At 45.0% G+C, this 13,561-nt stretch overlaps 1 protein-coding gene and 1 long non-coding RNA gene across 2 annotated transcripts in view; one reads left to right on the top strand and one right to left on the bottom strand.

The window, feature by feature from the left end:
• Positions 1-3,957: 3,957 nt before the first annotated feature.
• Positions 3,958-7,739, top strand: LOC143277870 (uncharacterized). The gene is made up of 2 exons (XR_013053804.1): positions 3,958-5,478; positions 6,843-7,739. It is a non-coding gene; the product is annotated as an uncharacterized LOC143277870 (long non-coding RNA).
• The window catches only part of LOC143277869 (signal peptide peptidase-like 2B), a 26,853-nt gene continuing 20,157 nt past the window's right edge, over positions 6,866-13,561 (bottom strand). The window contains exons 12-14 of the mRNA XM_076582809.1: positions 11,473-11,568; positions 9,151-9,314; positions 6,866-8,327 (exon numbers count right to left, since the gene is read on the bottom strand). Coding sequence (XP_076438924.1) covers positions 8,160-8,327; positions 9,151-9,314; positions 11,473-11,568 — 428 coding nt within the window. The 3' untranslated portion in view covers positions 6,866-8,159. The remainder of the gene's footprint in view (positions 8,328-9,150; positions 9,315-11,472; positions 11,569-13,561) is intronic.

Raw genomic sequence — 13,561 nt, 5'->3', positions numbered from 1 at the left:
TTTGTTGCCGTGGGTTCTTTTACGTGCGCTAAGTGCATGCTGCACACGGGACCTCGGTTTATCGTCTCATCCGAATGACTAGCGTCCAGACCACCACTCAGGTCTAGTGGAGGGGGAGAAAATATCGGCGGTTGAGCCGTGATTCGAACCAGCGCGCTCAGATTCTCTCGCTCCCTAGGCGGACGCGTTACCTCCAGGCCATCACTCCACTAATGTAAGCATGGTATCAAGGCAATGTTGGCGTGTGTCTAGAGTTACTGACTTACTGCAGCAGAGAAGTGGAATATATCTATATATATATATATATACACATATATATATGTGTGTATATGTGTATGTATATATACATGTGTACATATATATATGTATATATATTTATATATATTTTTTAATTACTCTTTTTATCACAACAGACTTCTATGTATGAATTTCGGGCTGCTCTCCCCGGGGAGAGCGCGTCGCTACACTCGCAGCACCATCCAATTTTTTTTTGTATTTTTTCTTGTGTGCAGTTTTATTTGTTTTCCTATGGATTTGTCTATACAGTTTTGCCAAGGACAACCCTTTTGTTGCCGTAGGTTCTTTTGCATGCGCTAAGCGCATGCTGCACACACGGGACCTCGGTTTATCGTCTCATCCAAATGACTAGCATCCAGACCACAACTTAAGGTCGAGTGGAGGGGGAGAAAATACTGGTGACTACTGGTGTGATTCAAACCAGCGTGCTCAGATTCTCTCGCTTCCTAGGTGGACGTGTTACCTCTAGGCCATCACTCCACACTATATATATATATATGGCGGGGGAGGGGGCTTGAGGGGGTGGGGGGGGCGGGTTGGGGGTGTGGTCCATCTAGATTTGTGATCATGATGCTGTCGTTTTGGTTTGGGGAAAATGTACCCGCTAGATGTAGTTTTTAAGTATGTATAGCTGTGGTTTGTTTCACAGAAATATTCCAAGCAGAATTAATTCCATGTGATTTTTTTTTTTTTTTAATATTTTTTATTTCTTACTGTTTTTATCAGAATATATTTCCTCCATCAAAAAACAACAACCAAAATCAATGTGCTTTTTGTGTTTGAAATTTAGTTTCATTGCAGTAGTTGGTGGTTTTTTTTCTGTTTTATAATGTCCACAATGTTGTTTTTTTATTAACTGTGTAGTATGTGCATTCAACTTGAAACAGAATTTAATGACTTATTGGCAAAAATCCCTAAAGGTCACATGAGTTGTAACTTGTGTCTCAGATTGGTGAAAATTATGTTGTAGAAAGGGGTGAGTAATGTGTACACCTTGCATGCTGGGTGATTTTGTGTAGGTTTTCATTGCAGAGGGACAATATCCAGCTAGTTCGTCATCTGTCTGACTGTGTGAGTGGAGGTAGTGATATCTATTATCTCCATTTATGATTTGCTTTAAAAAAAAAAATTTTTTTAAAATCTTGCAGATGTTATTTTATTCTTCTGTGCTGTGATATTCACTGTCTCCATTCGTGAATTTTTTTTTTTTTTTTTTTTTTTTTTTAATCTTGCAGATGTTATTTCACTCTTCGACGCTGTGATATCTGCTGTCTCTATTCGTGATTTTTTTAATTTTCTAATCTTGCTGGTGTTGTCATTTCACACTACTAAAGTACAGATTTTAAAAAAAATATATTAATCACCTGTTGGTTTTAGTTATGGTGATGATGAGAATAATGAATAAATGTTTGTAAAGTGTCAGTGTGTGTGTGTGTGTGTGTGTGTTTGTGTGTGTGGTGTATCTGTGAGTGTGTTCCTGAGTGTACATGTATATATTTGTGTGTGTGTGTGTGTGTGTGTGTGTGTGTGTGTCCAATCTGTGTGTGTGTGTGAATCCCTGAGTGTGTATGTCACTATGTGTGTGTTGACCTTGTTGTGTTTTTTTTTCTCTTCCAGTCTCTATACAAATGCATTAATTTACATTTCAACTTCACTAAAACTGGTGTGTGCATAAATACAAACAAAACCCAAAGCACAGACACTCTCTCTCTCTCTCTCTCTCTCTCCAATACATGCAAGCATTCTTACTGCTGCAGCCCACAAACTGTACGACAAATTTCCTTTTTATTTACAAAAAAAGCACATCCAGTTGTTTTTTTACATCCAAATAAAGAAGAAAAAAAACTGAAAAATAAATCATCAAACCACAGCAGCAGCAACAAAGATAAAAAATAAAATAAAATAAAAAGACGATAAAACCAAAGTTACAGACTAACTAAAAACAGTTACAGTTTCTAGCACCCTTAGGACTTCCACAGTCGATATATATCAAATCACTCACATGTCATAAATAACAAAATCATATGTTCTAGAGAGGTGGATTTGTGGCGTTTTGGGTTGAAACGCTTAATTTTTTTTTTTTTTTTTTTTTTTTTTTTTATCCCACTCAATTATGTGAACAAATATTTGAAAGTTTATGAAAAAAAAAACGAGTTCTCCAAAAGTTTCAGACATTCACTCAGATTCCTGCATGAAGTACAGAACGTTATGAGAATGATTATAGATCAGAATCAATATCAGAGCTAAACACACACACACACAATGACACAATTAAATCAAAGAAAGAGCACACACACACACACACACACACACACACAGGCAGCCAGTGACAAAGAAGGGGAGAGACCCCCTACCCCCCCCCCCCCCCCCCCCCAAAAAAAAAAACAACAACCCCAAACATACCGGACACTATGGCCAAGACTATTGGACCACTAACCAATACCAATGACAGCAGAGATCTCTAGCTAGATCTATCTAGCTGCAGCAACAACTCACATTAAATCCATATATCTTTTAACTAATGCAGTACACACATATACACACACACCAACCAACACAAACACACACACACACGTATATACGCCGCCCTCCCCACCCCACATGACCACACACATGAACACACACACACACACACACACTGCCATCCCCACCCCAAATGACCACACACATGAACATACACACACACACACACACACACACACTGCCCTCCCCACCCCACATGACCACACACATGAACATACACACGCACACACACAGCCCTCCCCACCCCACATGACCACACACATGAACATACACACACACACACACACTGCCCTCCCCACCCCACATGACCACACACATGAACACACACACACACACACTGCCCTCCCCACCCCACATGACCACACACATGAACATACACACACACACACACACACACACACACACACACACACACACACACACTGCCCTCCCCACCCCACATGACCACACACATGTACACACACACACACACACACACACACACACACTGCCCTCCCCACCCCACATGACCACACACATGAACATACACACACACACACACACACACTGCCCTCCCCACCCCACATGACCACACACATGAACATACACACACACACACACACACACACACACACACACACACACTGCCCTCCCCACCCCACATGACCACACACATGAACATACACACACACACACACACTGCCCTCCCCACCCCACATGACCACACACATGAACATACACACACACACACACACACACTGCCCTCCCCACCCCACATGACCACACACATACATACACACACACACACACACACTGCCCTCCCCACCCCACATGACCACACACATGAACACACACACACACACTGCCCTCCCCACCCCACATGACCACACACATGAACATACACACACACACACTGCCCTCTCCACCCCACATGACCACACACATGAACATACACACACACACACTGCCCTCTCCACCCCACATGACCACACACATGAACATACACACACACACACACACGTATATACGCTGCCCTCCCCACCCCACATGACCACACACATGAACATATGCACACACACACACACACACACACACACACACACACACACATATGCAAGCCGCCCTCCCCACCCCACATGACCACACACATGAACATATGCACACACACACACACACGTATATACGCTGCCCTCCCCACCCCACATGACCACACACACACACACACATAACCCCCACCCTCCCCAACACACACACACATACAACACACACACACACCCCAAATACACACATTTAACATAACCACCTCCCCTCTATTCCCCCCAAAACCACACACAACACCCATACACAATCTTACAACAAACAAAAAAGAAAGAAAGAAAGAAAAAAAAAAAGCTGAGTTAACACGAGTTAATGCAAGCTCTCTGTACTCTCTACACTTATGAACTTCCCTTACTTTCCCCCTTCAGACCAAAACACTCTCTTGACAAACTTTGCTTATTTTCCCAATCAGACTGACCACTCTCCTGACAAAGTTCAGAAAAAAATGTGCAGCACCTGTGTGATTCACAAATCACAGTGAATCCTGTTGTCTCCTGGTGTCAAAAGAAATCATCTGTCATTTCCAGCCAAATCCATTCAAAGCCAAGGATTTAATAATAATAATAATAATTATAACAATAATAATAATATGGTGATAATAATATTGCAGACTGATGCTCACACCCCCCAGATATACACAAAATCAGATAACACCTGTACAAAGCACACACACACACACACACACACACACACACACAACCCCAGCACAAGTTCAAGAAAGCACGTCAGTCAAGAAGACGGTAGGCAGAACAGAGAAGGTGTGTGTTTTGGAAGACTTTGATCAGACTAAAAAACAGATTAGGAACTGATCCTCCAATCATCCCACTGTCCTTGAAACTGCTACATCATCACCACTCCATCCCCGCTGACGTTTTTCTTTCGCTACTACGGTTGGTGTGCTGATTCCCACTGCTTGGCATTTTCTTCAGTGCTGGTGTACGTATTTCATTGTTTCCACAATGCTGATATTATATATATACATCACAGTCAGTGGAAACAGTGATACTATGTTCACAAACAAAGCTACTTCTTTCCTTTAATCATGTTATTTCATAGACGGGGGAATAAAAAAACAACCCACCCTTACACATACTCACACTCACTCTCTCTCACACACATATATACATGCACTCACTCGAAAACAATAAAACACAAACACATAATTACACATACAAACACACATTCTTACACATACTTCTGACACCGTCTACACTGACAAGACAAACTAAAGAACAAACACACATTTCTCTTTTTTTTCTCCAGGATACACACTTTACCAACTATTACCTGTCATAAAACCCAAATGATCATACTACTGTCTGTTTTAAATAACTTAATCACCTAACCTCTAAAAACAATGATAATAAAAACACCTGTTCTTATAAAACGTAAAAAAACCAACAACAACAAAATAAAACCAAAAAAACAACAGACAGTCTGGAATCTTGACCACTAAACAAACAAAACTGAATGGCTATCATTCTAAAGAGTGACAATCTTGCAGAGAGAGCACACACACAAAGTTTTCTGACCTCTGGTTTCATGCAGAAAAGTTTGCGCAATAACGATTCTTTGCTGCAGGTTTCCCCAAACTGGTACTGTTTAGCTGCAGGCTTCCCCAAACAGGTATTGTTTTGCTGCAGGCTTCCCCAAACTGGTACTGTTTAGCTATAGGCTTCCCCAAACAGGTATTGTTTAGCTGTAGGCTTCCCCAAACAGGTATTGTTTTGCTGCAGGCTTCCCCAAACTGGTACTGTTTAGCTATAGGCTTCCCCAAACAGGTATTGTTTTGCTGTAGGCTTCCCCAAACTGGTACTGTTTAGCTGCTGGCTTCCCCCAAAAGGTATTGTTTAGCTGCAGGCTTCCCCAAACAGGTACTGTTTAGCTGTAGGCTTCCCCAAACTGGTACTGTTTAGCTGCAGGCTTCCCCAAACAGGTATTGTTTAGCTGCTGGTTTCCCCCAAATGGTATTGTTTAGCTGTAGGCTTCCCCAAACAGGTATTGTTTAGCTGCTGGCTTCCCCAAAAAGGTATTGTTTAGCTGCAGGCTTCCACAAACAAGTTTGTAATGATTCTTACTGGTCTCACAAAGGAAAGATTGCACAACATCGATTCTCATTTCATAAACAGGTTTGTAATCGTTCTTAGCGGTATCACAAATATAAGTTTGCACAATTACGAATTCTTAACATCATTCCTAAACAGGTTCGTAATTATTCTTACCAGTCTCACAAAGAAAGTCTGCGCATCATTAGGTTTGTAATGATTCTTACTAGTCTCAGGAAGAGAAGACTGCACAGTGATGACGCTTACGCTGGTCTTGCAAGAGAAGATTTCAAAATGACCCTTTCAATCTAGTGCTCACACCACCCACCAAAATGTCTCCATCATTCTGAAGGCATTCCTTTTATTTTCTCTCCCTCCTCCACTCCCCTTCACCCACTTTTCCTCCCTCCTCCAGCATGCGGTCCCCCCCCCCCAAAAAAAAACTGGTACTGTTTACCTACAGGGTTCCCCATACAGGTACTGTTTAGCTGTAGGCTTCCCCAAGCTGGTAACGTTTAGCTGCAAACTTCCCCAGACTGGTACTGCTTGTCTGTAGGCTTCCCTAAACAGGTAATGTTCAGCTACAGGCTTCCCCAAACAAGTATTGTTTAGCTGCAGGTATTGTTTAGCTGTAGGCTTCCCCAAACAGGTACTGTTTAGCTGTAGGCTTCCCTAAACAGGTAATGTTCAGCTACAGGCTTCCCCAAACAAGTATTGTTTAGCTGCAGGTATTGTTTAGCAGCAGGCTTCCCCAAACAGGTATTGTTTAGCTGTAGGCTTCCCCAAACTGGTACTGTTTAGCTATAGGCTTCCCCAAACAGGTACTGTTTAGCTGCAGGCTTCCCCAAACTGGTACTGTTTAGCTATAGGCTTCCCGAAACAGGTATTGTTTTGCTGCAGGCTTCCCCAAACTGGTACTGTTTAGCTGGCTTCCCCAAACAGGTATTGTTTAGCTGTAGGCTTCCCCAAACAGGTATTATTTTGCTGCAGGCTTCCCCAAACTGGTACTGTTTAGCTATAGGCTTCCCCAAACAGGTATTGTTTTGCTGTAGGCTTCCCCAAACTGGTACTGTTTAGCTGCTGGCTTCCCCAAAAAGGTATTGTTTAGCTGCAGGCTTCCCCAAACAGGTACTGTTTAGCTGTAGGCTTCCCCAAACTGGTATTGTTTAGCTGTAGGCTTCCCCAAACAGGTATTGTTTAACTATGGGGTTCTTCAAACTGGTAACGTTTAGTTGTAGGCTTCCCCAAACTGGTAATGTTTAGCTATAGGCTTCCCCAAACAGGTACTGTTTAGCTGTAGGCTTCCCCAAACTGGTAATGTTTAGCTATAGGCTTCCCCAAACAGGTATTGTTTGGCTGTACGCTTCCCCAAACAGGTATTGTTTAGCTGCTGGCTTCCCTAAAAAGGTATTGTTTAGCTGTAGGCTTCCCGAAACAGGTACTGTTTAGCTGTAGGCTTCCCCAAACAGGTACTGTTTAGCTATAGGCTTCCCCAAACAGGTACTGTTTAGCTGCAGGCTTCCCCAAACATGTATTGTTTAGCTGCAGGCTTCCCCAAACAGGTATTATTTAGCTGCAGGCTTTCCCAAACAGGTATTGTTTAGCTGCAGGCTTCCCCAAACAGGTATTGTTTGGCTGTAGGCTTCCCTAAACTGGTATTATTGATCTGTAGGCTCCCCCAGACAGTTAATGTTTAACGGTTGACTTCAAACTCTGCCATGTATCAAAATAATCGGATATCCTAATTCTCTGAAATGGATAAACGATTAAAAAAAAAAAAAAAGCAAAAAAAAAAAACCCACCACAAAACAGTACTACACTCCAACTTCACCATTCCATGTCAAGAAAACATTTTTTTTTTAAAAGCAACGAAAATCAACCAAACTTTAAAACAAAAGGACCAAGTAATATCCACATTTGCACCAAACGCATTCAACCAAATCAGACAATAAGAAAATAATAATAACGAATAAAGGTAAAATAATTATCTAGAAAAAAAAACAAAAAAACAACAACCCAAAACAACCAATAATAGGACAGAGTGATATCATATCCAGTTCTTTTGCCACCTTAGGGATAGACAGAGTAAACGGACAACTGTTCTGCAACTTTACATCAATCAATGCGGGGTATCACTACCAGTATCGCCTTCCTTGCCTCACTCTCTCTCTCTCTCTCTACCTCTCTCTCTGTGTACAGCTCAGTCTCTTGTGCTGTTCACTGAATCAGACTCTGCCTCTCCGTGCTCACCCCTTCCTCCTCTTCCTCCTCCTCTTCCTCCTCCTCTCCTCTTCCTCCGTCCTTGATGGTGAGAGGTCCCTTGGTGACGGAGGCAGAGTTCTTGTTGGGGTCGACGCCTGAGCCGTCTTCATCCTGCTCGGAGCACTGCAAGGATACACAGAGTCGTTGCATTGTTGGTGAAGTGTGTGTGTTGTGTGTGTGTTGTGTGTGTGTGTGTGTTGTGTGTGTGTGTGTGTGTGTGTGTGTTGTGTATAGATATTTGTGTGTGTGTGTGTGTGTGTGTGTGTGTGTGTGTGTGTGTTTGTATAGATATTTGTGTGTGTGTGTGTGTTTGTATAGATATATGTGTGTGTGTGTGTGTGTTGTGTGTATATGTTGTGTGTGTGTGTGTGTGTGTGTGTGTGTGTGTGGTGTGTATATATATATATACATGTGTGTATGTGTGTGTGAACCAGTTTCTAACTGTTGGTTTTTGTATTTTTTTGTTTTGTCTTCAGTTTTTTTTTAATTGTTATTCCTGACAGTTATTATCAGCATTTAAAGTTTGTTATTACTGTTAATATCATCATTATTATCATTCTGTTGTTGTTTGTGAGTGTGTATGTACAGGTATATGTATGTATGTGTTTATGTATGTGTGCATGTGTAGGAATGTATCCATGCATATCTGTGTAAAATATATGTATATGTGTGTGTGTCTGTGTGTGCATACACACACACACACACACACACACACACACAGACGTTCACACACTGTACACACAAGAACCAAACCCATCTCACCAAAAAAAATGACGACAACAAACAACAACAAAAAAGTTGGGGGTTTTTGTTTTGTTTTTTTTGCGTCTGTAGTACAACCAGCCTTCATAGTCTCCAAACAGACCACCGCCAACACATATATACATACACACACGCATCCACGCCCCTCCCCCCACCACCCCACACCCCCTCCCCACACACCGACCTGACAACAGTGAGCACCGAGCCACATGAGGCGCAGCTCTCCGCGGCAAGCGGCGATGAGCACCGTGGTCAGCAGGGTGCAAGGCACCAGGTACAGCAGGGCCGGCTGGCCGGACTTCATCACGTACAGGGCCAGGCCCGTGGCCACCAGGCCCACCGTGTACGCTGCACATCATCAACATCAACATCAACATCAGCATCACGTACAGGGCCAGGCCTGTGGCCACCAGGCCCACCGTGTATGCTGCACATCATCAACATCAACATCACCTACAGGGCCAAGCCTGTGGCCACCAGCCCCACCGTGTACGCTGCGCATCATCAACATCAACATCACGTATAGGGTCAGGCCTGTGGCCACCAGCCCCACCGTGTACGCTGCACATCATCAACATCAACATAACGTATAGAGTCAGGCCTGTGGCCACCAAGCCCACCATGTATGCTGCAATCAACATCAACAATACGTATAGGGTCAGGCCTGTGGCCACCAAGCCCACCATGTATGCTGCAATCAACATCAACATCAACATCACGTATAGGGTCAGGCCTGTGGCCACCAGCCCCACCGTGTATGCTGCAATCAACATCAACAACATAACATCAACATCAATGGAGTCTCCCGTCGGACCGATGGACGAGCAGGCAGGCAGGCTTATCTGTCGGTGTGTGTCCTCATATGGGAGAAGAGGCCGATTCTGGATGCGCAGCACTTCCCACAGGTGCAGCAAGGGAAAACGTCTCCAGAAGTTGAGCCCTGCTTCCTTCGCTCACGCTTCTTAATGGCCAGTGTTCTCTTGTTTTCAAACGTCTTTATGCCACTAGAGCACAGCATCCTCCAGCGAGAGCGGTCAAGGGCATCAGTTTCCCAGGAAGCGATTTCTATGTCACAGGCTTTGAGGTTTGTCTTCAAGGTGTCCTTGAAGCACATGCAGTGTCTTCCAAGTTTGCGGTGGCCTTCCTTCAGCTGGCCATACTAAAGCATCTTCAGGATCCTGCTGTCTGTCAATATCACTCTGTAGCAATAACCGAGTGGGTAAAGCGTTGAGTGTTGGAGGACATTTTCAGACGGGCGCAATAGCCGAGTGGTTAAAGCGTTGGACTGTCAATCTGAGGGTCCCGGGTTCGAATCACGGTGACGGCGCACACACACACAGTCACTCTCTCTCTCAAACACACACACACACAGTCACTCTCTCTCTCAAACACACCCACACCCACACAGTCACTCTCTCTCTCAAACACACACACACACACACAGTCACTCTCTCTCTCAAACACACCCACACCCACACACTCTCTCTCTCAAACACCCACACCCACACAGTCACTCTCTCTCTCAAACACACCCACACCCACACACTCTCTCTCTCAAACACCCACACCCACACAGCACTCTCTCTCTCAAACACACACACAGTCACTCTCTCTCTCAAACACACCCACACCCAAACAGTCACTCTCTCTCTCAAACACACACACAAACACATGTTCACTCTCTCTCTCAAACACACCCACACCCACACAGTCACTCTCTCTCTCAAACACACACACACACACACACAGTCACTCTCTCAAACACACACACAGTCACTCTCTCTCTCAAACACACCCACACCCACACAGTCACTCTCTCTCTCAAACACACACACAGTCACTCTCTCTCTCAAACACACACACACCCACACAGTCACTCTCTCTCTCAAACACACACACAAACACATGTTCACTCTCTCTCTCAAACACACCCACACCCACACAGTCACTCTCTCTCTCAAACACACACACAGTCACTCTCTCTCAAACACACACACAGTCACTCTCTCTCTCAAACACACACACAGTCACTCTCTCTCAAACACACACACAGTCACTCTCTCTCTCAAACACACACACACACACACACACACAGTCACTCTCTCTCTCAAACACACACACACCCACACAGTCACTCTCTCTCTCAAACACACACACAAACACATGTTCACTCTCTCTCTCAAACACACCCACCCACACAGTCACTCTCTCTCTCAAACACACACACACACACAGTCACTCTCTCTCTCAAACACACACACACACACACACAGTCACTCTCTCTCTCAAACACACACACACACACAGTCATTCTCTCTCTCAAACACACACACACACACACAGTCACTCTCTCTCTCAAACACACACACACACACACATTCACTCTCTCTCTCAAACACACACACACACACACCCACACCCACACAGTCACTCTCTCTCTCTCTCTCAAACACACACACACACACACAAACACACACGACACATACAAACCCAGGCATTCCCTCACCAACAGAGGTAGCAGTGAAGTAGAGCAGTCTCCAGCGGCCCTGAGAAACATGCTGGGTCCTGAGATCAAAGGCACAGTTGTAGGTGATCAGCAGCCCTGCACACAACCACCATGTGTGCGTTTTGCATTTTGGTATTTTTGTATTTTGTATTTCTTTTAACCACAACAGATTTCTCTGTGTGAAATTCGGGGCTGCTCTCCCCAGGGAGAGCGCGTCGCTACACTACAGTGCCACCCTTTTTTTTTGGTTGTATTTTTTTCTGTGTGCAGTTTTATTTGTTTTTTCCTATCGAAGTGGATTCTTTTTACAGAATTTTGCCAGGACCAACCCTTTTGTTGCCGTGGGTTCTTTTATGTGCGCTAAGTGCATGCTGCACACAGGACCTTGGTTTATCACCTCATCCGAATGACTAGCGTCCAGTCCACCACTCCAGGTCTAGTGGAGGGGGAGAAAATATCGGTGGCTGAGCCGTGATTCGAACCAGCATGCTCTGATTCTCTCGCTTCCTAGGCGGACGCGTTACCTCTAGGCCATCACTCCACATACTGACGGCAACACCACCCCCCAACATACACACACACACACACACACAACACACAGACAGGCCAGAGGGACAGACAGACAGACAGACCAGAACAGAACAGACATGGTCATCATCACCACCACACGTTTTACAACTACCACTGGCAAAAGGGGGTCTGGGACCATCAACACCAAGATGCAGGTGTACCAAGCCTGTGTGCTCAGCGCTCTGCTCTACGGCAGCGAGACACGTACCCTCTCCTCTGGCCAAGAACGCAGACCGCAACATCGCACCTGCGCAACCTCAGGCGAATTCTGAGCATCATGTGACAAGACCGTGAACCAAACAAGAAAGTCCTCGACCAGGCAGGCATCTCCAGCATGTTTGCACTCGGCCACGTCAGACGAATGGATGACAGGCGAATCCCCAAGGACATCCTTTATGGTGAGCTCGCCACTGGCTCCAGACCTGCAGGAAGACCTGTCCTACGCTACAGGGACGTCTGCAAACGAGACATGAGGGCAGGCGACATGGACCCAGCGTGTTGGGAGGCGGTGGCTGAAGATCGCAACAGCTGGAGAAGGACCATGAAGGCATGTGTCCAGAGGTGTGAGGAGAAGAGAGAACAGCACTGGGAACAGGGAAGAGAGCGCAGACGGCAGAGGGCAGAATCCGTACCCTCTGAGCCAGGCTTGACTTTCACCTGCGACAACTGCAACAGAGCCTGCCGATCCAGAATCGAACTGTACAGCCACAAGCAGGCGCTGCAACTCAACAACTTGACTGAACCAGGCGCAGAGTTCCATTGTCTCCCCGAGACAGACGGACGCCAACAACAACAACTGACCTGTCCACACACCAGAGCAGCTCACGGTCTCTCTCCGACAGGACAGCACACAAACTAAACAGCCACACGCCACAAACACTGCTGCACTGAGTTCCCCACCCCCCCCTCCTCCCCCCCCCCCCCCACCACCTCCTCCCACATACATGCACACACACACCACCACAAACACACACACATACACACACATACATGCACACACACACCACCACAAACACACACACATACACACACATACATGCACACACACACCACCACAAACACACACACATACACACACATTCATGCACACACACACCACCACAAACACACACACATACATGCACACACACACCACCACAAACACACACACATACACACACATACATGCACACACACACCACCACAAACACACACACATACACACACATACATGCACACACACACCACCACAAACACACACACATACACACACATACATGCACACACACCACCACAAACACACATACACACACATATATGCACACACACACCACCACAAACACACACACATACACACACATACATGCACACACACACCACCACAAACACACACACATACATGCACACACACACCACCACAAACACACACACATACATGCACACACACACTACAACAAACACTCACAAACACAAACAACAACAACCCATTATGTGTGACAGATGCAAAACAATTCCTTCATACACACCACATACACACACA

The sequence above is a fragment of the Babylonia areolata genome, chromosome 35, assembly GCF_041734735.1.
Source record: "Babylonia areolata isolate BAREFJ2019XMU chromosome 35, ASM4173473v1, whole genome shotgun sequence".
NCBI classification, from domain to species: Eukaryota; Metazoa; Mollusca; class Gastropoda; order Neogastropoda; family Buccinidae; genus Babylonia; species Babylonia areolata.
The sequence above is the reverse complement of the archived record's forward strand: the minus strand, read 5'-3'. Positions and strand labels throughout refer to the sequence as shown.